Here is a 27,788-nt window from a genome sequence, read left to right as displayed (position 1 = left end):
TGTAACTTTTATTCAACAGGCTACGGCAAGCTGTTGCGAAACCGGAATGAGATCCGTAAAGGCCCTACCATAACTATCGATGCAGCTGATACGGTAATCATCGAATCGTCGAAATACATATTCCTTGAATGTGTAGCCGATGGTAACCCTAGGCCAGTATATAAATGGCATCGTTTCCAAGACAACACGACAGTGGAGGTGACTGCTTTGGATTCTCATTATACACTCACCAATGGAAGGCTGATCATTTCCAATCCCATCGACAATCGTGATGCTGGCTATTATCAGTGCAGTGCTGAAAACGAATTTGGCAAAGTTATGGGAAATATCGTTCTGCTATCTTTTGCATGTGAGTGAGAGATAGATTTTTTACATGATTGTCATATTTTTACATTTCATATAGGATGGAAAACAAGCCACAGATATCATCATCATTGTTCGACCGTGGTCGAGACAATGGAATTTACCATGCTACGCCAGACTTCACGGTCCATCATGGCATTACGGAGGTCCGGTTGCTGGATGCCTGTATCCCTGGAGATTACATCAGGGTAGGAGAGTGTGCGCCCTCTGGTATTGCGAGTAGATGGCTTCCAGAGGAGAAGAGTAGAAATTACTTCTTTTTCAGCTCTACAACAATGTCCAGCAAACTGGACTCTCCTACCTTTCACAAGAGATGACACAGGTGGTAGGTTCCCATATATTTGCATTTTGGTTGGATGGTGCTTCCACGAGAGATTTTGAGCTCTCATAAGGAGGCGAGTGTAGGTTCCATCCAACCCCCTCTCAAGCTTCTTTGATAACTTCAGGTTTCTGAGCCATATAGTAGAATTGGTTCGACTGTGGCTTTGAAGATTTCAAGTTTGAAGTCTCTACTTAGATTTGATGACCAGATCTTATGCATGTCATTACAGGCTGACCAGGCCATACCCTTTCTAGTTATACTATTAGAGATCGAAACAGCATTAGTTCAGAATAGCGATCTCCATATCTTACATAATATCGATATACCATTAGAAAGTCACAATTCTGTGGTAAACGTCTTGGGAGAGTATCTCGTGTAGACGTACAGTGTTACGACACATCTGTGCTTTTTAGCACTATGTATCTATACGAGATGCTTTCTCATGACGAATACTGCAGTGCTATGACATTTTTGTAGAATATCCACGTCAAGTACGATGTACAGATTGCTATTCTAAACCACAAAGTAAGTAAATTTCCAATTACAACTACTTACTGCCGTCTCTATCACTGGCATATTCTCTGTCAGAATAGGTACGCTGTGTCCGTGTCTTAGTCACAAAAGCCTGTTGTTGGAGAAGTATTCCGAAGGCTTTGTCAATCAACAATTGCCAATGTTCCTATCTTCACATGCAGCCGAAGTTGGAACAGGTTGAATCTTTCATGTTAACGAAGCAAGATGTTCTTTTTCTGCCTCTTCTTCACCCGCCTACAACTGAGCCCTGGAAAACAGTTTTTGATGAAGTCGCGTCAAGATATATATATATATATATATATATATATATATATATATATAATATATATATATATATATATATATATCAGTACTAGAAAGGCTTTTGACATTTCATAGTACTAGAAATATACTGAGAGGGTAAAAAATTCTCAATATAATTTTATTAGATTTTATTGATCCTTGAAGGTTAAAATGTGAAATTGTTTTCGTAGAGCTTTCAAGACAGGATTAGAATTTAATAATAATCAAAACAAATTGAGTGCAGTATGACTTCTACACGCTTGTCGCTTTAAGCAGCATTAAAGTGAATTTGTGACTTTGATACAAGGCCACACGTTTCAATGAGGTATAAATTGTTCATAATACTGAAACTTGATTCCTATTTTATCAACATCGGGAAGACGACAGCAAACAAATTCGACCTGGGTAGAATTTGAACTTGGAACATGCAAAAAGAAAAAAAAAAACGAAGACATAACTAAGTAGTTGTACAGTATTTGGTCAGCTGCTAAACTGATTCTATTATTCGAAGTCTCTCTCTGTTTCTCTCTCTCTCTCTCTCTCTCTCACTCCCTATATATATATATATATATATATATTATATATATATATATACATACATACATACATACATACACACACACACATACATACATACATACATACATACATACATACATACATACATACATACATACAAACATATATATATATATATAATATATATATATGAAAGGTGTTGGTATCCAGAAGACCCAAGGTGGCAGGTAACGCTATGTAAATGCTATGGAAGGACCGTAGTTTAACTCTCGGTTCGATAATGATGCGAGTGAGAAGTCTAATGCGGGTCTTGTATGAGCATGTATATGTTAAATAAAGTGAAACAACAAAACCAAGGCTGTGTGGAGTTTTCAGGACATTTATAAAGAGAAAGTAAGTCTTACAGCTGTTTCTGGGAGATATTAGGGATATCTCTTCATCAGAGACGATGTCATTTTTACAACTGTCTTTCATTGAAAAAATATATGTTGACATAACACAATCTATGCTTTCCATCAGATCTTGGTGATTTCTCCAACGTCATCCCGGAACCGGTTTATGCTGATGCTTACGAGTCAACCTCAATTCATTGCAGCCACATTTCATTTAAACCAGGTAATTTGTATATATTTTTACACCATCTCTAAAATGCTTTTCTTCATTATAGCAGTACGGGCGTAGTTAGTATCTTAGAACTAACACTGCGCTCACTGCATGATCAAAAGAGATAGATTTCGCTTTTCTTTTGTTACATTAGTAATATATAGTATATATAAGCACAGGCATGGTTGTGTGGTAAGCACACGGTTCCAGTTTAATCTCACTGGTTTAATCCGCATTTAGCCTTGTGAATGAACTTATTAAACGGAAACCGAAAGAAGCCCGTCGCATATATGCATATGTATATCTACGTGTGTCTTTGTGTCTGTGTTTGTCTCCACCACTACCGCTTGACAAACGTTGCTGGTGTGTTTACGTCCCCGAACTTGGTTCGGCAAAAGAAACCGATAGAATAAGTACCAGGCTTTAAAAATATAAGTATTGGAGTAACGACATTCGACTAAAAATGCTTCAAGGCATTGCTCCAGCATGGCCGTGTTCTAATGATGAAAACAAGTAAAAGATAAAAAAAGACATATACAGCTTAAAAATGTAAGCAAAAAAGGAGGCACATCTTCACGCTTAAAAAAATAAACAGGAAATAGAAATAGAATAATGTGGTCTGAGATTTACAAGCTGAAATGCTTTTTGTCGTTTGCGTCCTTGATCAGGGCTGATCTGAGGTTTAGCAACAACATCGGCAAACTGCAACAGCGGCGACAAAAACAATTACAAAAAACGATTATGTCGTTACAAGTAATGTAAAATTAACTGATGTCACGTTCGTTTGAAATTTTGAGCCATGCTTATTTTCGGTAGTAAAAACAACAAAATGATACATTCACTGTACATAACAAGTAAACGTTATCCCGGCTCACGTTGGCTTCAGATGCTAGGTCTCACCATCCTTGTGGACCTCTTCAGCGAACACATCCTCAACAAAGCAATGTTTGTATATCAATGAGTGGCATTCCCTTTCAGAGTAAGAAAATACTTCAGTTTTCTATATTTGGTGACTCTATAAGTCTAAGATAAGGACTACAATGGAATACTGGTCCCACTTCTTGGACGGTATTGCTGCTATATAGATATACATTCTAGACAACACCCAAAGATAACTCGACTGGTTGGCAAGGTGTCTTTTATAAACATACTCCAGCCAATGATCTATAGGGGTGGTGCATTCTTTCTCTGATTTTCTTCTACCAATACTATAGAAGCATGTAATTTTTGTACTTCCTCCACTCAGGAACTCTCACCCCACTTGTCTCTTCTCTCATCCTTCATTTTGACTTAATCCTGCCTAGGTCCAACTCTAATCATCAGCCCCGTTCTAAGCTTCCCGATTTCATTTCAATTTAATAGAGTTTACGAAGGTAACAGACACAGCCTTTCTGCAGATCAAGCAAATGAAAAATGTTGTTGAGGTTGATATATTATTCTTTACTACCCACAAGGGGCTAAACACAGAGGGGACAAACAAGGACAGATAAACAAGGACAGATAAACAAGGACAGACAAACGGATCAAGTCGATTACATCGACCCCAGTGCGTAACTGGTACTTTATTTATCGACCCCGAGAGGATGAAAAGCAAAGTCGACCTCGGCAGAATTTGAACTGAGAACGTAACGCCAGACGAAATACGGCTACGCATTTCGCCCGGCGTGCTAACGTTTCTGCCAGCTCGCCGCATATCAACCTTGATGTTGATATAGCCTTAGGTTCACTCCAGTCAAGCACATTTAATAAAGACCTTTCAAACCGTTACAATCCGTGAAGAACTTCATTATTCAATGTGCCCTTCAGTTTCGAAAATGGTACGATGGAATTTCGGAGTAAATTTGGTTGCAATTTCTAACAGACTGAGCGACCATTTAGAGGTTCTTTCGTTGTCTTGATGATGCCTCAACGGAGTGAAGTTTTATACGTATGAGATGAGTTTACAACTGGATATCGATCCTGAGAATCGATATCCATTTCATTTTACTTATGTTTCATGGTAAAGGTATGAACTCAATTATAGATTTCTAAATTCCGTTAACATCCGTAATCCTGTTTCTATAGAAGTATTTAATATTTCTAACTCCTATCCATTTCCATGTGTCTTCAGCAATAACGTATCAATGGGTGATAGGTGACATGAATTTCGTTCGAACTACAAAGCAAAAATACATGTTTATATCCAGGAACGGCCAACTGTATTTCTCAGAAGTTTCCTCAGCAGACATGGGAGAATATCGATGCCTTGCTACCTTATTTATCAAACATCATATAAACGATGTTGATCACATTCCGTCACAACTTCCAAGTCGCATAAGTAACGCCATTCGACTAATTGTTAGAAACAAAAGTAAGTTTCTTTATTTACTATTTCATAATATTTAATAGTAACACATTATTTGCAGTTATCTTTCGTAAAATTTGATAACGTCATAGAGAACTGGTTCACTCTCAGGTTTGTCATATAGGGTTTTGGGGCTAATTTTGACAATATTTTATATCTCCTTTTTTTTCAGGTTCAGCTTGATGTATTGGTAAACAGTCAACTACGTTGGGAAGCATGAGGATTAAAGTTTTAATTGAGAAAAAAAAATTAGTTGACATGACGAAGTAGAAGCCATTTGAATATTTAAGGAGTTACTTGTGTCATGGTGATTCGCCCGACATCACGAGTGCTGCTCAATGCTCTGTGTACCTCATAAATGCTGCAAGACGTGACATGGAGAGTATGAAAATGAAGTTCCCCAAACTCTGATAGTGTTTGGGTGTGTCACTAGCGAGGATAACATCATGCCGCCTCACATTATTGAACAGGGCCTTAGGCTGGAGACTGTGGTCAAATCCTGGCTGGAGAAAGTTGCTGCTGAAAAATCATATGTGTGGCATCAGGATTCGGCTTCTTCCCATACCTCCGGAAAAAGTCAGAACTGGTTTGTCAGAGAATTTCTATGACTTTCATCGGCCTCAATTTTTTGCCTCATAATTCCCTCAATTGTAACTCTATGGGTTAGTATGTGCGGGGCGAAGTTGAGATTAGCATCAACCGTTCTGCCTGCAACACCGAGGCCGAGCCGATGGCCAGGATTCAGGATACAGTAAGAAACACATGAGCCAGGTTAGGGTATTGCCTTCACGATCGCAAAAATCGTGGTTTCGATTCTATGATTAGGCAGTGCGTTGTGTTCTTGAGCCAAAAATTTCGTTTGACGCTGGTTCGTGTTTACTTTGACATCTATTGGATGGAACACCTTGTACATGTCGATTTAATGGAGGAAGTGAGCCAGTGTACAACACAAACATTTCATCTCTATAAAAAAATCTGTGTACAGTATCGTTTCAAGCAAGAAGTTGCAGAACACTCATATGTCATTTACGACAGGAGGGTCACCACATATAATATAATGTAATATAATATAATATTAAATAATCTTTATATATAACAGAGAAGTTGTGTGTCTGTCTCCTACAATTTAGATTCCTAACTACTCCCACATTTTGCGGTGCAGTGTAACCAAAAGCGGGTATCTTATAGTCGTGATTCATATAAAGCCCTTCTGAGTATTGGCGCGCGTCTACGATGAGTCTACGAGTTAAAAAAAAAATTTACCATCATTTTTTCCCATTTTTAATGCATTTTTTGCAATTATATAAGGGAAGTAACTCTCTAAAAATGTATTATTAAATCGCAGAACGTAAAAAGCTACAGTAACACCCCCCCCCCTTTGTGGTTAGCCATATTGAGATGGCTATTATACTTTACATTTCTAAAAATGCTTATATAGTTATTTCCCTTACAAACCCGAGCAACGCCTGGCGATACTGCTAGTATAATATAATGTAATATAATATAATATAATATAACCTGCATACATACATATCATTATTATTTTTCTAGTAACTTGGGTTTTGTTGGAACTCCTGCAGACTTGCATGCGTAGTGAGCTTGCTACTTGCAGCTTACGGTATCATGCTATCTGTTCTTTTAAACTATCTAATACTTTTTTTCTTGAGATGTTCGTTTGGCTGTCCAGTTGGAGAATACAGTAGGACTTGTACAATGAAAAGGATGTTTACATTTTCGAATACTCAGGGAGGGAGGATAGGATAAGTAGTTACACATTAGTTGTAGATATTAAAGGATTTTTTTTTAAAGCTGATCGTTTGTGTGTTCGAAAGCTGTAGGTATGTAAGTTCCCTAACTTATTTTATTTTGAGGGAGATTTAAAATATTGACAGGAAATTGTAGATATCCAGTCTTTGGGAATAGTCGGAGGAAGAGGTGTTCACCTTGTTGGATTTTTGAATTTCTGAATTTCTTTTTCTATTTCTTTTGGAATTTTTCTTTTCTTTTTAAATGTTTTGCCGTGGTTTGCAGTTTTTGTAGTTGTGTAGTTTGTATATATTGGCAGGTGCTTACTTCTTTAATTTTTTTATCGTGCATTTAATTCTGTTGTTACAATAAAAGGCATGTTTATATATTCTGTTAGTCAGGGAAGAAGGGAAGACAAAATGTTCTCACAAAATTGAAGACATTAAAGTTTCTAAATGTTTTTTGATGTGTTCGTTTGTATGTTCAAAGCTGTAGATATGTAAGTTCCTTAATTTATTTTGAGGGAAATTCAAAATACTCACAGAAAACTGTAGATATTCCTGTCTTTTAGAGTTACTTTGTCAGTTGTCCTGCTGGGTTGTATTAGCGTTTCTGTGTCATTATTATCATTATCATTATTATTATTATTATTATTATTATTATTATTATTATTATTATAATTATTATTATAATAATTATTATTATTATTATTATTATTATCATTATTATTATCATTATTATTATCATTATTATTATTATTATTATCATTATTATTATTATTATTATTATTATTATTAGTTAATTCACTCTGAAACGTAACCAAATATTGAGTATAAAATTCCGTATGTAATCCCCTATTAGCAGAGTTGTGTGTAGGGCTTGGAAAAATAAACTCTCAACTCCAAATAATATTTCCCACTTAGGTGTTATTAGGTACCGTTGCAAAAAGCAAAGCCTTATACAAGTGGTGAGTGAATGTACGTAATTGAATATTTTAATTGTAATACAAGGTAAAATTCTGCAATAATTTATGAAAAGAAAGAAGGTTTCTTTGAATGCCATACTTCCTCACAATAGGGACACTTCAAAGACAAACTAGATAAGAAACTTACTGGAAAGGAATATCAAGGATTCTTAATATATATATATATATTTCAGAATAATGTGTATCTGCAGCATAACATTTAATCCGTGATGTCAAATCCTAAACGACCTCTGTGGCAAACTGTCTTCGCTTTCTTTTTTCTGGGTGTTCTCCTCTGTTACGTCCTAAACTTGAATCTAAAATCTTTAACAGAGCGTGACAGGCCCAAAACATATCCGCTCAAAACTTCATACTTCTAACCCTTAATTTTTTCTCTGACAGATATTGTTGATCTGAAATTTCATATACGGACATATACAGAGATACTCAAACTCTGGGTTAAGCAAGTTCTGGCAATAATCAGTTGCATTGTCCATTGTCATTGATGCAGACACAGAAATGCTTTGTGACAGGCCGAAGAATTTAAACTTCACTTTGACTTACTTTTATTATTTATTATTAACTTTATTTGTCTTTCTTTATTTGGTCTAATCTTCCTGTCTATATCATTTTGATTTAATGTCTCTTTCCACCACATTTCAAAATATTAGACACGCAGACGACGCAAGCATACACGCAACCTCCATTATATATGCGTGCGTGTATATATATATATGTGTGTGTGTGTGTGTGTATGTATGTATGTAAAAATTCTTGCATATATACATACACATGTAAATATATATATATATATGTATGTATACACACACGTATACACACACACACACACACACACACACACACACACACACACACACACATATATATATACATATATATATATATATATATATATATATATATATATATAATACGTGGAATTATATTTCAATTGTATTAGTAATCAGATCCGCCCGTGAAATATGAGTTCAGTATACACGAAGAAGCACAGAAAACCTACACCGTCGCTACAACCATTTCCTCTCGGACCATATAACAGGTTTTGTGTAAGAGTCACTTCTCAGGAAGAAGGAAAGAATGTAATAGGCTGTTTAGCCTATTTTTTTGTAGTTAGGATTGTCTAACTTCCCAATTTTTAATTATTAATATAGAATGAAGTGATTACAATATCAATGCCATCGTTTGAATTCATCGAAAGTTTGGGAACTTGGGCCCTTCTAACTAAATATATGAGATTTTGCAAATTTGAAATGTTCTTTCTACCTTGCTGCTCATCCGAATACACGAAACCTAAGATTTCATGAGCGGAGAAAAAAGTTTATATCATTATTTCATATATCTTTGTTTCTGCATGTATTATATTTTAACTTGCATGTGCATCAGATCCCTTTGTGTTTCTATGTTGTCATTCTTCATAATAAAATAATCATCTAGATATCTTTTCCAACTCTCCCTCGTGTATTGGTAAAAGGAGTTTCCATATTTTTGTTGTGATTCTTGATACATAGTCAATTCGAAGTAGTCCCGAAAGGATAGAAAGCTTAAACGAATTCAAGACATTTCTCAGTTGTGTAAACACAGCCATGCAATTTACAATGGATTACAGCAAAGAGAAACTTACTAAAAAGAAAAGTCGATAAAGAAATTGAAACTGACTTTTATTACAAACCCACAGACTCGAAGCAATATCTAATTTTTAACTCATGCCGTTTTAAACACATTAATATATATCCCTTTCAATTTTGCATATTAGTATCTGATAAAAAAAAATACCCATGAATTATGCCTTATCGAAATTAAAACCACACTCGAAGACAGATACTATACGCGTCCACAAGAAATGATGAGATAAAACGTGCCAAGACAATTGATAGCCATACAATATGAGAAATAAAACCAATTAACACACTTGCACACTTTATATATATATATATATATATATATATATATATATATATATATATATATATATTGGTGAATTGAAGAAATGGAGCTGAACGCAGATTGAACAGAAATCGTTTTATTTCATTCTACACGTGTTTCGAAAGGCACAAATTACCAAAATCCGATTGAATAATGGGACCATATTGTGTCTTTCTCTTCAGGAAGAAAAAAGGAAATCCGTTGGAAAAACAAAAACAGAACAGAGGCAGAGCAAAAAACAAATCGAACTGTGCTCCTAAGAGCCCATGGGCTCTTAGGAGCACACTGTTTTTGTTTTTCCAACGGATTTCCTTTTTTCTTCCTGAAGAGAAAGACACAATATGGTCCCATTATTCAATCGGATTTTGGTAATTTGTGCCTTTCGAAACACGTGTAGAATGAAATAAAACGATTTCTGTTCAATCTGCGTTCAGCTCCATTTCTTCATTCACCAATAATGTTTTAATTTCAATTATCCGCACCAACGCACGTTTGCAACGCCAGATGGTTGTACCTCCAACCGTGCTGTTCACTGCTGTGATTTTTGCTACTAAGGTATCGGTTAAACTTTTGATTAATCCACTACAAGATTATTCATCTTCCTATTCACATAATATATATATATATATATATTATATATATATATATATATATATACTTATAGCTCTTTATTTTTTGCTTTATTAATTTCAATGTTTTCTTCTACAGTTTCCAAGGGAAAATGGGGTCCTGTTATTCACAATGACTTCATTGCTGCATTCCCAACCCAACCTACGATTGGTGACGATGTCTATCTGGAATGTTTTGCTCAAGGATCATCGGATGATTCGTAAGAATTTTGTGTTCTCTTCATAAATTTTCATGTCTCGGTAAACTGTTTGGATTATGGCGTTCCATCCTATCGTTCAACATTTAAAATCTAGTCTCTACCATATCAAATAGCTCTAAATATTTCTTATACGCACCACGACTTACAGAAGCTTACTAATTACTGAAAGAAAGGCCAAGTGTTGTGACCCCCTTCGGTCATGAATGACCATGGGATTGCACCTAGAAAGTTACCCTCCGAGATACAAGTCTGGGCAAGGTTGTTGGTGGAAGACCAGCAATCGCCCATGCATACCAGCCCCCGCTTCTTCACACCACCGATGTTATCCAAGGGAAAGGCAAAAACCGATACAGCCTAGCACCAGTGACGTCGCAGCTCATTTATTAACGTGCAAGTGGCTGAGCACTCCACATACACGTGTACCCTTAATGTAGTTCTCGGGGAGATTCAGCGTGACACAGAGTGTAATAAGGCTGGCCCTTTGAAAATGCCAAGTACTGTGACATTAATTATTGTTTCATGACCTTGAAATATTGCTTTCATCTCCATGCATGTCTTCAATGGAGTTTTGGGTTACATCCTATGACCTTTTGAAAGGCAGTAGTGTATGATTTTAAAAGCGATCCGGATGCTATCTCTTGCATCCAACTCTCTAAAATCCCGTAGTCCCTGAACCTACTAGAAGGTTGAGTGACTACGTAAAAGATATTTTGTTGATTTACGATGGTTGAAATATTTAGAAGTAGGAGAAGACATTTTATGACGTTTATCCCATTTCGAATGACACTAGCGACGTCAGTGAAATGAAATAACTCTTCGGATCTTTCTTTTTGAAAGCCAGATTTTTCAGATTTTTCTAGTTAACTAAATAATTTGAAACTTCGTATACTGGTAGAATGTGTCAAAAGAAAACAATAATTTCAACTAGTTTTTTTTGACAAAAATGTATTTTATAAGTTTAAACGTAGTTTAAATCTGCGAATTTTAACCAATCGTATTCTCTGTATTGAGTTGAAATTATTTGCTCCGTCTAAACATATTGTTACTGTGACGTAAACAGCTGTTTTGTGACGTTTACTTTGGATGAATAATAAACACATATTCAGTGTTTTTGTATAGGCTTGGGGTGTTTTCTCTATACAATGTATATATTTACTATAAACTTGTGCACACGCTTTGATTCTTCAGTTTGACACACGCCTTGAACCGGTTATTTGGCTTGTATGCACCCACATACACACACGTACCCATCCATACGCATACTCGCACATAATCAGGGCCCCTCTACGTTTTCGCTCGTCGATGTGCTAGGAATAACACCCAAATCCCCTTAAAACCATATACTACTGGGTTAAAGGAAGGGTACATTGGCTAATATAATCATAGATGCTATATCGGAAAAAAAGGGGGACGCAAAAATACAGGTTGGTCATAGTTGGAACCCTTTGATCCTCAACCGGGTTTATCAGGATGACCTGAGTTAAATAGCAATAACAATATATTTGTAATATTGATTTTAGACACAAAGCATATATTTTGGGGTGAGTGGAGGGTATAATCATTTATATCGATCTCCAATACTTGATCGATGTATTTTCTCGACCGTGGAAGAACAGACGGCTTGTTTTGAATTCCGGTGAGGGTTGAAACCCGAACGTATAGGACCGTATCCCTAAACATTCTAACAGTCCTTTACCAAGCCCTTGTCAGCATGTAATATCATCTGATCCACATTATCTCTCTATTATTTGTCCACGCGTAAAAATATATCATCAAGGTGACATAGTTAAACTTCGACGAAAAATATAATGTAAAGCTGGCAGAATCGGTAGTGCATCGGATAAAATGCCTAGCGTCATTTCTTACGAATCTTTACGTTCCGTGTTCGAATACTGCTGAGCTTTCCTTCTTTCGGGCGGCGCTTATAGAATAAGTACCAGTTGAATACAATCGACTAGTTCTTCCCATCAGCTTCTGGCCTTGTACTTACTGGGGAAAGAAATATTATTAAGGAAGGAGGTGGGGCAAGCTGGCAGAATCGTTCGTGCGTCGGACTAAATACCTTGTGGCATTTCTTCCGACTCCTCACGTTACCGACGTCGTCGACTTTACCTTTCATGATCAATTAAGTACCAGTCAATGTAATCGATTAACCCCTCCTCCCAAATTGTTGGTCTTGTGCCAAAATTTTGTGCAATTTTATTTTTTATATCGAAACCAAATATATAGTTTTAGCTCTCAAGGTGAACTCCAAGCAATTACCTATGATGAAAGGTATTTTAGGTTTGACCATCCCAAGTGTGACACCTACTCCAAAGGCACGATGAAGTGGTGGGCAGTTAAAATGTTTTAAAACGTGGATTTTTCAGAAAAATAAGATTTAATGCTAATTACATGTATTTTAGAGTGACGAAAATTACCGAAACCCCTCCAAAAATTTACCATCGAAATTTCATTTTATTCTCGACAGCTATTTCGAAAGCCCGCCGTATTTTTATTATTATTCTGTCTGTTTAGGACTTTGTTATATGGGACGGTGGTGTTTACATTTTAGCTATGTTAACTACGTCACAAAATAGCTGTTTACGTCACAGTAACAATATTTTGAGAAGCAGTAAATAATATGAGGCCGAAAGAAAGAATATCATTGGTTAAAATTCGAATTATTAAACAACGTTAAACTTAGAAATTACAATTCCGTTTTCATTTTGGTTTACAATTATGTTTTCTTTTGACACATTCTACCAGTATACGAAGTTTCAAATTGTTTAGTTAACTAGGAAAATCTGGCTTTCAAAAGGAAAAGATCCAACTCTTCATATAGATTTCATCCACTGATATGATATTATAGAAATGAATGCTGGCATCTAGTAGTGAGGCTAGTAGTGGTAGTGGTAGTGGTAGTGGTGGTTCCTAAGGCTTTGCTGCAGTTCTAATGCTTTGTTGTTCGTCAAGGCTTTGGCGATTTATTTTTTGATGATTTATTTTTGAAGCCGGTAGTACTGGTGGCGCATGGTTCGGTAGTTAGAGCGTCGGTCTCTCAATCATGAGGTAGTGAGTTCGATCCCTGGATCGGGCTGTGTTTTGTGTTCTTGAGCAAGACACTCTATTTCCCGTAGCTCCATTTCACTCTGCAGTAGAAATGAGTTGCGTCGTCACTGGTGTCAAACTGCATCGGTCTTTGCCTTTCTCTTGGATAACATCGGTGGCGTGGAGAAGGGAAACTGGTATGCATGGGCAACTGCTGGTCTTCCATTGAGTGAGAGAGCAATGCATGCCATCACAGTGACACTGGGGTAAAATATACGAAGCCCAGTATACCCATCATGACTACCCGTCTGATAAGGGTACACCAGGCACATGCATCACAACCATATGTGCGCAACATGGTGATCTCATATCAAGAGAAACATCACATGACCTTGCAGGTGGGGCCCAGTTAGAATTTTCTTCTGGTTGAGTAGCCCATCCGAGCAAAAGGTCCCTGAATAAGGACTGTTTAAGGATGTTGAACGAAACACCCATGTTTCCAGAGGTGAATTATCCAAACCTCTCAGAATTCCTTTTAACATATAGCTATGATGCTCCCCCACTACTTCTGCTCATGATCAGAGATGCACAAATCGTCAGCCACTATGAGACATGGCCAACTGGTTACGGTCAAACAACTGACAAGCAAATCTGCGGTATTTCCCTCTGAAGTACAAGTTCATCCGAGGTTGTTTGTGGAAGGCTAGCAGTCGCCCATGCATACAAGCCTGCCTTCTCCACGCCACCAGTGAAATGAAATAACTCTTCATATAGATTTCATCTACTGATATGATATTATAGAAATGAATGTAGTGAGGCTAGTAGTGGTAGTTGTAGTGGTGGTTCCTAAAGCTTTGCTGCAGTTCTAATGCTTTGTTGTTCGTCAAGGCTTTGGCGACTTATTTTTTGATGATTTATTTTTAAAGTCGGTAGTACTGAAGGCGCATGGCTCAGTGGTTAGAGAGTCGAGCTTACGATCGTGAGGTTGTAAGTTCGGATCCCGGACCGGGGTTGCGTGTTGTTCACGTAGCTCCGTTTCACTCAGCAGTAGAAATGAGTTGCGACGTCACTGATGTCAAATATTTGCTGTAGCCCATGTTTTATGCCAAGACAAAACAATGTACATGATAACATTATTATTATGAATATTTCTAAATTTTATTTTTAACATTTTAGAAATAAAATGATCTACAGTTGGAGCAAAGTTGACGGAAAATTCTCTGATAGAGTAATTTTAAGTGATCTCAACCGAGTATTGCTCATAAAAGAAGCTAGGTGGGAAGACGAAGGACAATATAAATGTACTGTACAAAGCCAAATAGCACAAGACGAGAGGGTATATTCGCTTCGTTTTCAAAGTGAGTAGTATATAACATTCTTTTTATCTTCTTTTTTAATCGTTATATTTACCAAATTTACTTTCCGGTGTCTAAGTTATTGTTTCGTGTCCTATGCTAAGAAGACATGAAAATAAAAAGATGAACTTTGGCTGAATTGCTAATTCATTAGGACGCATTATCATGATTCAAATTTTTTTTATTTAATTTCAGCTGATATGAAAGAGATTTTTAGCATAACTTTATTACACTTAAGCAAGAAATTATTTCGTTTAAACTGAACCTTTTTTTCTGATGGAATACGAAAAATGCAAAACACAGAATGCTACGTTTCCCAAATCTGCAAACCGGCGTTTGAATGGACATAAATGGTAACACTAGAAAAAATATCCTCATAACAATTCATGTTCTTAAATTAAAATGGTCCAAATTCTACAATTTGAGTATATTTGATGTTGAGTAATAGAATTCTTTCTAATTTTGGCACAAAGACAGTAATTTTGAAGGGATGGCTAAGTCAATTACATCGGTACCAGTCTTCTACAGGTACTTATTTTATTGACCTTCCCCTCCCCTCCAGTGCTCAGTTGGTATCTATTTTATCACCCACAGTGCTCAGTTGGTACTTATTTTATCGACCCTGAAAAGAAGAAAGGCAGAGTCGACCTCGGTGATTTTTGCACAAAGAACGTAAAAAGCTAAGAACGAAATACCGCTGAGAATTTTGTCCGTTGGGATAAAGATTCAGCCAGCTCAATAAATTAAGGTTGAATTACAAAATAAAATAGTACATTTATTCCGAGGAGAAAATGCATTCGGTTAAAAGAACCAACACTTTCTCATCTGGAACTATTGCAGTTTTCTTAGCTTTCGTATAAAATGTGTCCGTTGAAATGTATTTTTCTTATTGCCGTTTCACCCTAGATCAGCTCTGATTCATTACATCTATCATGTGTATGATTAATAGCATTTCAACCATGACCACGCCATCATTTCACAGGTCTATAGGATGGCATTATCAAAAGTATTGTTTCATTATTTAAGAAGGTATGGTATGATTTGAGGGAAACAAGTTTGCTACATCTAATAGGCTTTCTTTTTGGCTCAACCATTCAAAGTTTATTTATTGTGGAGTGGCTGTGTGGTAAGTAGCCTGCTTACCAACCACACGGTTCCGGGTTCAGTCCCACTGCGTGGCACCTTGGGCAAGTGTCTTCTACTATAGCCTCGGGCCGACCAAAGCCTTGTGAGTGGATTTGGTAGACAGAAACTGAAAGAAGCCTGTCGTATATATATATATATGTATATATATATATGTGTGTGTGTGTGTGTTTGTGTGTCTGTGTTTGTCCCCCCAACATCGCTTGACAACCGATGCTGGTATGTTTACGTCCCCGTTACTTAGCGGTTCGGCAAAATAGACCGATAGAATAAGTACTAGGCTTACAAAGAATAAGACCTGAGGTCGATTTGCTCGACTAAAAGGCGGTGCTCCAGCATGGACGCAGTCAAATGACTGAAACAAGTAAAAAAAAAATCTGTAAATATGCTTGCTCTTCCAATAGGTTAATGTGCGCACATAATCAAGAAGATAATCTCCTTAACTCCCTTCAGAGTTACTATGTCATCTCTTACCGAATCGTAAAACATTGTAAAATTCTGCTTGCATTCAAGAAGTGACGATAATTTAACAAACAGCAAATGGCATTACAGGATGTCATATGAAACCTATAGAAAATTAGTTAATATTCTGTACGTCATTTTTTCCTTGTAACACCACGCATTTAAATGACCATGAATTCCGTTTAACAAACAATGTGAACATTTGAATGTCCATATCAAATTGTGATTAAAATAGATAAATATAATTGCTAAATGCATATATTAATATTATTATTATTATCATTATTATTATTATTATTATTATTATTATTATTATTATTATTATTATTATTATTATTATCATTATTATTATTACTGCCTTTGCACAGCTTCTAACGCTGGAGATGTACTACAGTGCCAGCTGTTCACTACCAGTGAACTAAGGTAACACCTCTTATTTTTCGAGCACCTTCCGGAGTATTCGAGCGGTTCCAAGCAGTGCTGTTTTCTGAAAGTACTCCACCCTTATTGCAGCCTCTATTTGTTCTATGTACTTCTCGAAATTTTTACTCACTGTTCCCAGGGCTCCCATATTTATTGGTACCACTGCCACCTTTTTTATCGACCACAACTGCTTTACCTCCCAAGCTAATCTGTCATACCTATCGACTTTTCTTTCTTCCTTATCGCATACCTTGTTGTCAGCTGGGTATGCTATATCTATGATCTAGCATAGTTTACTTTTTATCTCAATTAAGGCTATGTCTGACTTCTCTATCTATGGTAGCACCGAATCATAAAATCCCACAGGATCTTTGCATTATCATTTTCGATGAGGCCTTTGGGTTTGTGGTCGTACCAATTTGTTTCTTTGTCAAGTTCATACTTGTTGCAAAGTGTCCACTGGATGAGCCTTGCTATATTGTCGTGGCGTCTCTTATATTGTTTCTGGGCTAGTGGCGGGGGGAAGCTGATTTCCAATATGTAGGAGGAAGGCTTTTAGAGTATTTTGCCTGAATCAATGAAAAGCCTGCAGTCATCTGATTTGTATGAATCCGATTTGTAGAGTTGTTGCATGAGAGACTCAGTATCATTACAATAGCAAAGGTTATTTTCTATTTTGAAAAATGTTAAAAGTTGTTCATGCCAATGAGAAGCAGTTGTGATGCGAACACCGGTTTCCAGCAGGTTACGTTGCTTCATTCTTGGTCCCAGTACTTCTGCCTTTTCTTTAGACAAGCCCGGGTCCCTAATAAGATCAAAAAGAGCTCCCTGGTTAAACGGTATAAATTCAGTTAAGGCGGCGAGCTGGCAGAAACGTTAGCACGCCGGGCGAAATGCTCAGCGGTATTTCGTCTGCCGTTACGTTGTGAGTTCAAATTCCGCCGAGGTCGACTTTGCCGTTCATCCTTTCGGGGTCGATAAATTAAGCACCAGTTACGCACTGGGGTCGATGTAATTGACTTAATACCTATGTCTGTCCTTGTTTGTCCCCTCTATGTTTAGCCCTTTGTGGGTAATAAAGAAATAGGTATAAATTCAGTTGGCTCCGGTTCGTCTTGATAATCATCATCCATAGAGCTGCTACTGGAATCTGTGCTCAGCTCGTGTTCAGCAGGTGGAACTGGAACCGGTAATTCTTCATTAGTCGGATTGCTGAAGGATTGTGGTATTGTATTGTAGTTTGTGTCTTGATAGTTATTCCTTTGATGTTTGTAAGGCAGAAGTAGCAGTCATTACTATGGTCTCTGAGTTCTCGCCACACCATTGGTATGGCAAAAGATAAACCTGCACTTCGCTTCCAATCATCCATTCACTCAGGTGATTGACACTCAAGTGTAGATAGATCTACACACTATATGAGGCGTCCATTTCTTTTCTTGGTCTCCTAATGAGATTTTAAAGTAGTCTTTATAGTTAAATCTAGCTGCTTTGGTGGTAAGTTTCTTAATGCTTTCTTGAGTGAAGAGTTCACAAATATAACAATATCGGTTGGGATCATTTACACACTTGTGGTGTTCCATTTTTTCCAATAGAGTCAGTGATTGTGAATTGTTACAATAAAAGCCTTTGTTAGTTGTAACTGAGTGATCTGAAAAAAAGAAAATAAAAAATCGGTTGATAATAAGCAAATATAATAAGTGTAGCATGGAGAAAATAGTATGAGTTACCTAATATGAGTCACAAAAACTGATATGTTGGTTCTCGAAAACTAGAGCCGATACGGCTTAACCGTTGTCATATTCAGAATCAGCACCTTTGATTACCCATAACTGAGACCAGATCGTACCAGAACCATGAAAAAAAATTTTTTTCTTTTTTTTGTTGACCAGTATTATCGACTGATAAGGTGAAAGCAAAGTTTTCTTCGGAAGAATTTGAACACAGAATGTAAAGAGCCGAAACAAATAATGCTCTAACGATTCTGCCAATCAATCAATCGTCTAAATAGCAATAGATATAATATAACTATATTCAACACAAATACAACGCCGCAAATTTGGGGCCAAAAGGATTAATAGATTAAATTGGCCCCATCACTTCGTTGGTACTTTATTTTACCGGCCCAGGAAGGACGAAAGACAAAGCTGGCTCCGACAAGATTTTAACTTAGAATTTGAACAAAAATTGCGAGCCATTTTGTCGGATGCTTAATAATTCTGCCTATCCACGATCCCGCACAAGAATTAATACAATAATTATCTTTATATATAAAAGTGAAGTTGTGTGAGTGTCTGTCCCCTTCGATTTAGATTCCTAACTACTCCCACATTTTGCGATGCAGTTTAACCAAAACCGGGTATCTTATAGTCGTGATTCATATAGAGCCCTTCTGGGTATTAGCGCGCGTCTACGATGAGTCAACGATTTTAAAAATAATTTAACATCATTTTTTCCATTTTAACGCATATTTTTTAAATAAAGGGAAGTAACTCTCTAAAAATGTCTACGATGAGTCAACGATTTAAAAAAAATTTACCATAATTTTTTTTCCATTTTTAATGCATTTTATGCTATTTTTTGGCTATAACTCTCTAAAAATGCTTTATAGTTATTTCCCTTACAAACCCGAGCAACGCCGGGCGATACTGCTAGTTAATAATAAAATGTTTCCAATTTAAATACCAGTAATTGTGAAGGAAGACTATTAGTCTATACCATCTATGCCGGTGTTTTGTTGAAACTTTATTTAATTGACCCCGCTACAGAGAGATGAAAAGCAGAGTTCATCTCGGCGGGATTTGAACTCAGAACGTAAAGAGCTGTAACAAACACCGCAGGGCATTTTTTTTACCGATGCTCCCGTGAGTTTGTCAATCCACCGCCCTTACAAAAATAACTATAATTATAGTTGTAATATTCTCTTTTGCAGATAAACCAATAATGTCCATGCCTCTAAAACCTCAGTTTGTTGATATCGATTCCAAAGTAGTATGGCACTGCGAAGCCTTCAGTAAGCCAAATCCTTCTTATACTTGGTACAAGAACGGAATCCTTCTTCGTACTTCAGAAGATGTAGTTATATCAGCCAATATACTAATTATTAATGTTGCCAAGAAAGGACATCACGATGGAATGTACCAGTGTGTTGCTAAAAATAAATATGGCACAACATACAGTTCGGCGCAACTGTCAGTACTAGGTAAGGCCACGTTTTTTATATTTCGAAATGACTACTTCTATTTATATGGCTCGTTATCTCTATTATGTGACAGTTCATCAAAAGTTACTATTGAAGATGTGGTGACACTACTGGAGACAAGATTTGTTTATTATTATTATTATTATTATTATTATTATTATTATTATTATTATTATTATTCAGGTCACTGCCTGGAATCGAACTCGGAATCTTGGGGTTAACAACAAACAATCTGAGGACAAATATCCGTCAAATGTAAATAATGTAAATAATATCATCAACGTTAGTTCTTGAAAAGTACCAACTTTTCTTTTAATCAAAACCGAAAGAATAAAAGGCAAAGTCTATCTCAGAGTCCGAGCCCCGCCGAGTTCAATTTCGCTTTTCATCCATTCGGAGTCGATTATATAAAGCACCATTCCAGTAGAAGGACAAGTACCATCCACATAAATTTGCTTAAATCAGAAACCATTATTATTGTTGTTGTTGACATTATTATTCATAATGAGCATCATCCTTTGTTTTCAGCTTTCAAACCCAATTTCCTCCGAAGTAAAGCGTTAACAAATATTAAAGGTGCCATGGGCGGCAATATTACACTTCTGTGCGAGGCAGAAGGAGCTCCTCAGCCAAATATAACATGGAAACAGAAAGGCAAAGAAATAATGAACGATCTTACTGCTTCACGAATACAGCAACTGCCAAATGGTTATTTGCGCATCCAGAAACTTAATGCAAACGACCAAGGAATATATTCGTGCACGGCTAGTAACAAATTCGGACAGGCAACTTTGACTTTTAACATAGTCGTTACGGGTATGATTTTCTTTTTCGATTACTTTATGTTCGATGGTGTCAGAATTGAAAAAAAAAATTATCAAATATTATTTTATTGATATAAGTATGTACGAATTTTATTTATAAATTTATAGATTCTTATCTGTATTAACTTTTCGTCATAAGTCTTTTAAAATAAATTTCTTATATTCAATAATGGTAACGTAACATTGTTTTGAAAAGTCAAAGTATTTCGGGAAGAGAAACAGAAAGAAATAAGAGAAAATAAACAAAGAAAGAATAAAAAAATTAAAAAAACACTTGTAGATTTAGCGGTCAAGCATGCCGACTGATTAGAAAAAAAAGTTTCGAAAGAGGTTGAAAGAAGGGGAAATAATACAGTATTGATGAGCCCAAAACGATGGAGCGTGTGTGTGTATGTGAGAATGTGTAAGTGCGTGTGTGTGGATAGGGGCTAGTGACTTTGACGAGTATGGGTGTGGGTGCCAGTGTGTATGGAGTGATGTGGTGTGGTGTGGTGGTGTGGGTGTGGAGTAGTGGGGGCGGAGTGTTGCGATGTGGGGGGATGTATGTATATATATATATATATATATATATATATATATAGATAGATAGATAGAAATGTATATATATGTTATATATACGCACACACACGCATATATATAAATATTGCATACATCAATATAGAAATGTTGATATGTAAATATATATGTGAATATATATTATCTGTCGGTTATATATATATTATCTGTCGGTATATATATATTTGTTTATATGTGTGTGTGTATACACACACACACACACATATATATGTATATATTTATATATCACGTGACCACGTGATCACGTGACCGACCAGACCATCAGATGTTGTTACACATCGCTGGTCACAATGCGTTCGCATTGTTTTAGCCTTCGAATGACGCCACCCCGCTGGCTAAGCGAGCAGGCCAACAGACGAAAGAGTGAGAGAAAGAGTGGTGAAAGAGTACAGCAGGGATCACCACCCCCTGCCGGAGCCTCGTGGAGCTTTTAGATGTTTTCGCTCAATAAACACTAACAACGCCCGGGCTGGGAATCGAAACCGCGATCCTGCGACCACGAGTCCGCTGCCCTAACCACTAGGCCATTGCGCCTCCACATATTTATATATATGGGAATCTAAATTGATGATGACAACAAAAGCCGTTACGACGACGACGACAGTAGAAAACGGGAGTGGGATGGATATTCAAGTAGAAGACACGGAAAGGGAAAGAAGAGCAAACAAGCGGAGGGAGGTGGAGGGGGGAAAGAACTAGAGGAAATGGAAAAGATTGATTGTCACCTCCGATCAATTATGGCCTGGTGTCGAGTGGACACCTTTTCGCGTGATTAATTGAAACGTGTCAAGACAATGACAACAGGTACATGTTTCCATTTGAACTGTCACCATCATATTGTCCATTCTCGTTTGAGTTGGCAGGTACCAATGGCTTACATTCAACGTTCTTCCTGGTTTTTAGAATGTCTGTTGATTCTGCTGCTTTCAGCGATGTATAATTTATGCATGAACACTATAAACAACATTATGTAGCTTGTTATTCTCTTTAAGCGCCCTTTTTTCTGGTTGAAATACATCGAAAAATGGCGACACAGCAGTCAAAAAATCGTAAAAAATAGGGATTTTCATAGAAAAAAGCACCTTTTGATGTAAATAATTTTTGGTGTTAACATTGTCCGATTTGAATTTTTTCTTCTACGAAAGGAAGAGCAAGCCTTCTTCTATCATACTATCAACTTTGGTCAACTTGCGTCGCAGGGTCTCGGAGGAGATAGTGTTAGTTGAAGGCTACCAAACCTGCCATACACAGACAACTTCAGCTTTATATATAGAGATTTGGATATTACTTCGGAAAAATGGAAACCCTAAGGCAATATGCGTCAAACGTTTTTGTACAAGAAACATTTTTGTACACTTCGTCTATCAAAACGTTGGGTTAGCTTTCCTTTTTATCGGGGTCCTGATTCGAGCTGAGGGTGATGACTATGTAGCAGTTACGTATAACATTAAATGTTGCTGCTGTTACTTGGCCTTAGGTACACTCTAAATGAGTCGACTAAATTATCATACAGAAGTCAACTTTACCTTGTTTAAAGCAATAGGGTGAGATTTGAGAGAGATTTTTGTTCTCATTTTTAGCTTGATGTGTTCGTACATACATTTGTTCGTAAATTAAATATATGTAACATATCTAGGTATGGAAGCACTCCGTCGGTTACGACGACGAGGGTTCCGGTTGATCCGAATCAACGGAACAGTCTGCTCGTGAAATTAACGTGTAAGTGGCTGAGCACTCCACAGCCACGTGTACCCTTAACGTAGTTCTCGGGGATATTCAGCGTGACACAGAGAGTGAGAAGGCCGGCCCTTTGAAATACAGGTACAACAGAAACAGGAAGTAAGAGTGAGAGAAAGTTGTGGTGAAAGAGTACAGCAGGGATCACCACCATCCCCTGCCGGAGCCTCGTGGAGCTTTTAGGTGTTTTCGCTCAATAAACACTCACAACGCCCGGTGTGGGAATCGAAACCGCGATCCTACGACCGTTAGTCCGCTGCCCTAACCACTGGATCATTGCGCCTCCACATCTAGGTTTATATCACTTTGTATTACAATAAATTCCTTCACATATATAACATGTGAACAAATGAGGACCTGCCTCCTCAATTAACAAACTTCACATCTATATTCGTCTAGAGTTCGATCGGTCACTGGCCGACCGAGAGATTTGAAATATTTTAATTATGTTATCTAAGTTGAAAACAATCCACGGTTGATCACGTTCAGAAGTGTTTCAAATTTCTAATTCAAGAATTTATAACTTACTTCTCATTACTTGTGCTTCGTTGTAACCTTAACTAAATCATTGAACTGTCAATAAACGCACTGCCATCTAACTGTAATTTCTTTCTGTCTGTGTTAACAACCCAACACTATAAACGACAAGAGAATGGTACAACTCGTGAGCGTTTTGTTATTCTGTAGTGCTGGGTTCAGATCACCTTTTAGATGTTAGTTGGGGATACACTTTCTTTTAAAATTCTTTAATTGTTTCAGTAATTGAACTGCAACAATGCCGGAGCAGCGTTCTGTGGTATTAGTCGAACAAATGAACACCAGTATTTATTATAATGCACTCTTTGCCGAACTGATCAGTCAGTCACTAGTACGTGAAAAAAAAACTAATACCGGTTTTCAAGCGTGGAGGTACAAACACAAAGACACATACATACATACATACATACATACATACATACATACATACATACATACATACATACACACACACACATACATACATACATACATACATACATACACATACATACATACAACACACATATACATACACATACATATATACAAATATATACATTTTTCTACATACGCATACATATATATATTTCTATCTTCTATATTATAATGGAGAAAACTGCATATTAATTAGGTATGTAACAGTTACTAAACGTACTAAAAGAAAACAGTTATTAAAGGCTTGACCATCCGGAATTTTTTTTATAAATTCATGTTCCAAGAAATTTCCTATTATTTCCTTTTCTGAATTTTACTGAAATTTTGACCTCCAATTTTTCACAAATTTAAATATTCGTTACATTAACTGCGTCCAATTTTTCACAAATTCAAATATCCGTTGCATTCAGTGTGGAATAGATTTTAATGTTTAATAATAAACAATATTAATTCGTTGCAGGCGACATTTTCTATTTTCATTTGCAACAGTCTCTCACACTCTCTCACGTCTATTTTCATTAATGATAATTTAATAATAGCTGTATAACTTTGATACGAGACACAATTCCAAGGATATTATCAGTTTCCGGAGTTTGTTTAATGAATATTTTTGATAAAAGGAACTTTTTTTATATACCAGTATAATTTTTTTAAATTAAGAAGTGATTTTATGTTGAATGAAAGCATGCTATTAGATGAAATAGTTGTATAACTTTGATACGAGCTACAATTTCAGGAACATTATCAGTTTCCAGAGTTTGTTATTTATGATAAAATGAAAAAATTTTAATATACAGGTGTATATGGCAGTGTGCTGTATATCCTACTATGTATGTACGTACATATGTATGTATGTATGTATGTATGTATGTATGTATGTATGTATGTATGTATTACAAAAATAATACTGATTGCGTGAAAAGGAAAGCTTCAGGTGGTACGATAGCACTCAAATAGTTATGTATCAAATATACTAACCTTCCCATTATAACTATATTTCACCAAATGTACTTCGTTACCATAATATTATAATATATTAGCAATTACTAAATATTTAGCCACACTGTTCGATGAAAATATTTATATATTTTATCAAGGATTTCTTTACCATGTATTATTCTTCTTATGTATTTCAGAGGCATTAGTTATAACTACAAAGCCGCAAAACACAGAGGTTAATGTAAACGAAACGGCAACTCTGCGTTGTGATGCGTCGTATAATCCCAGTATGGATACAGTACATGAATGGTTCTTCAATGACATCAAAATAGACTTTGAGAATAATCAACATTTCAGTTTGGTAATTTATTTTTACATAGTTATGACGTAATTGCTTCACTCCACTTTTCTACAAAATGTCTGGTATGAAAACCGGCCATATTGAATATTTTACAATCACGTGACCTCATTTATTTTTATCCAGTGCGAGGCATAATCTCCGGTTGACAAATACCTTCTGAATAGAATTTCATTGATGGAAACTATTTGGAAGTACCTTGTACATGCGTGAATGTGTGTGCGTGCGCGTGCGTGTGTGCGTGTGTGTGTATGAGTGTGTGTGTGTATGTGTGTGTATGTATCTACGTGTGCGTGTGCAAGTGTGTGTGTTTTGTGTGTGTGTGTGTGTGTGTGTGTGTGTGTGTGTGTGCGTGCGTGCTTGTTTGTTTCCCGACGATGAGAGGCAAGAAGCGAAGGTATTTTATCAAGAAAGTTATTTGAAATAGTTGTTCTGCATCCAGTTCCAGACACTCCCTTGTAAGTCCAACTCATCAATTCTCTCAACTTGAAACTGCGATTATAATATAAATAAAATTTAAAATATTTCGTGTAACGATATTAAACTTTGCTAACCAACCACATGGTTCCGGGTTCAGTCCCACTGCGTGGCATCTTGGGCAAGTGTCTTCTGCTATAGCCCCGGGGCCGACCAATGCCTTGTGAGTGGATTTGGTAGACGGAAACTGAAAGAAGCCTGTCGTATATATATATAAATATGTGTGTGTATGTGTTTCTGTGATTGTCCCCCTAGCATTGCTTGACAACCGATGCTGGTGTGCTTACGTCCCCGTCACTTAGCGGTTCGGCAAAAGAGACCGATAGAATAAGTACTGGGCTTACAAAGAATACGTCCCGGGGTCGATTTGCTCGACTAAAGGCGGTGCTCCAGCATGGCCGCAGTCAAATGACTGAAACAAGTAAAAGAGTAAAGAGTAAAAGAGTATAGTATTTGGCTGTGAACAAAATATTACAGACCGACCTTGTTTCAAGATTTATTTCACACTAAACTTTGCACTTAAGTATATACTTACTGGCGCAGGCATACCTGTGTTGTTCAAAGGTTCGCTTTGCAACCATGTGGTTTCGGGTTCTGGCCTACTGTGCGGTACCTTGGTCAAGTGTCCTCTATGATAACCCTGAGCCGACCAGTAACTTGTAAGTAAATTTGGTTGGTGGAAATTGCATGGAAACCCGTCGTGTGTATGTATATGTTTCTTTTTTACCCACAAGGGGCTACACGCAGAGGGGACAAACAAGGACAGACAAACTAATTAAGTCGATTACATCGACCCCAGTACGTTACTGGTACTTAATTTATCGACTCCGAAAGGATGAAAAGCAAAGTCGACCTCGGCGGAATTTGAACTCAGAACGTCGCGGCAGACAAAATACGGGTACGCATTTCATCCAGGGTGCTAACGTTTCTGCCAGCTCGCCACACACACGCACACAAACACACACACACACACACACACCACACACACACACACACACACACACACACATACACACGCACATACACATTTATGAATTTGTGTAGCAAAATTCCTGATGTGAAATCGTGTGATGAAACAGATATTGTATTTCAGACGGAAATTCTTCTTCTTTTTCTTTTTCTTTTTACTTGTTTCAGTCATTTTTACTGCGGCCATGCTGGAGCACCGCCTTTAATCGAGCAACTCGACCCCGGGACTTATTCTTTTGTAAGCCCAGTACTTATTCTATCGGTCTCTTTTGCCGAACCGCTAAGTGACGGGGACGTAAACACACCAGCATCGGTTGTCAAGCAATGCTAGGGGGACAATCACAGACACACACATATATATATATACATATATACGACGGGCTTCTTTCAGTTTCCATCTACCAAATCCACTCACAAGGCTTTGGTCGGCCCGAGGCTATAGCAGAAGACACTTGCCCAAGGTGCCACGCAGTGGGACTGAACCCGGAACCACGTGGTTGGTAAACAAGCTACTTACCACACAGCCACTCCTGCGCCTAGTTTTTTTCTCTTTTTTTTGGGGGGGGGGCAAATAAACACGCCACAATATATATTCGTTCTTCACTCGTTTATTTCTGTTCTTATTCTAACTCATGTCCATTGTCTGGACATCTTTCGTCACACATCTGTGACTTCTTCAGCGACACTTTCCCTCCTCGTGTGTGCTGTTATCCGCTTAGTCCTTCCCGAAATACAACAATATATATATGTGTGTGTGTGTGTGTGTGTGGTGTGTGTGGTGTGTGTGTGTGTGTGTGTGTGTGGTGTGTGTGTGTGTGTGTGTGTGTGTGTGCATACGCAAATAAATAACTAAATGACAAACGATGTTTGTTGTTTATTTATTTTGTTATTT

General features: G+C 37.0%; 1 protein-coding gene across 1 annotated transcript in view; it reads left to right on the top strand.

Moving 5' to 3' along the window:
- Positions 1-27,788, top strand: part of LOC115210764 (contactin-like) — an 87,317-nt gene that overhangs the window by 21,709 nt on the left and 37,820 nt on the right. The window contains exons 6-13 of the mRNA XM_029779481.2: positions 20-349; positions 2,540-2,635; positions 4,734-4,973; positions 10,330-10,450; positions 14,657-14,838; positions 19,793-20,062; positions 20,591-20,878; positions 25,290-25,453. Coding sequence (XP_029635341.1) covers positions 20-349; positions 2,540-2,635; positions 4,734-4,973; positions 10,330-10,450; positions 14,657-14,838; positions 19,793-20,062; positions 20,591-20,878; positions 25,290-25,453 — 1,691 coding nt within the window. The remainder of the gene's footprint in view (positions 1-19; positions 350-2,539; positions 2,636-4,733; positions 4,974-10,329; positions 10,451-14,656; positions 14,839-19,792; positions 20,063-20,590; positions 20,879-25,289; positions 25,454-27,788) is intronic.

Source organism: Octopus sinensis, linkage group LG4, assembly GCF_006345805.1.
Source record: "Octopus sinensis linkage group LG4, ASM634580v1, whole genome shotgun sequence".
Taxonomy (NCBI): domain Eukaryota; kingdom Metazoa; phylum Mollusca; class Cephalopoda; order Octopoda; family Octopodidae; genus Octopus; species Octopus sinensis.
Note: the sequence above shows the minus strand (reverse complement) of the source record. Positions and strands in the feature narration are given on the sequence as shown.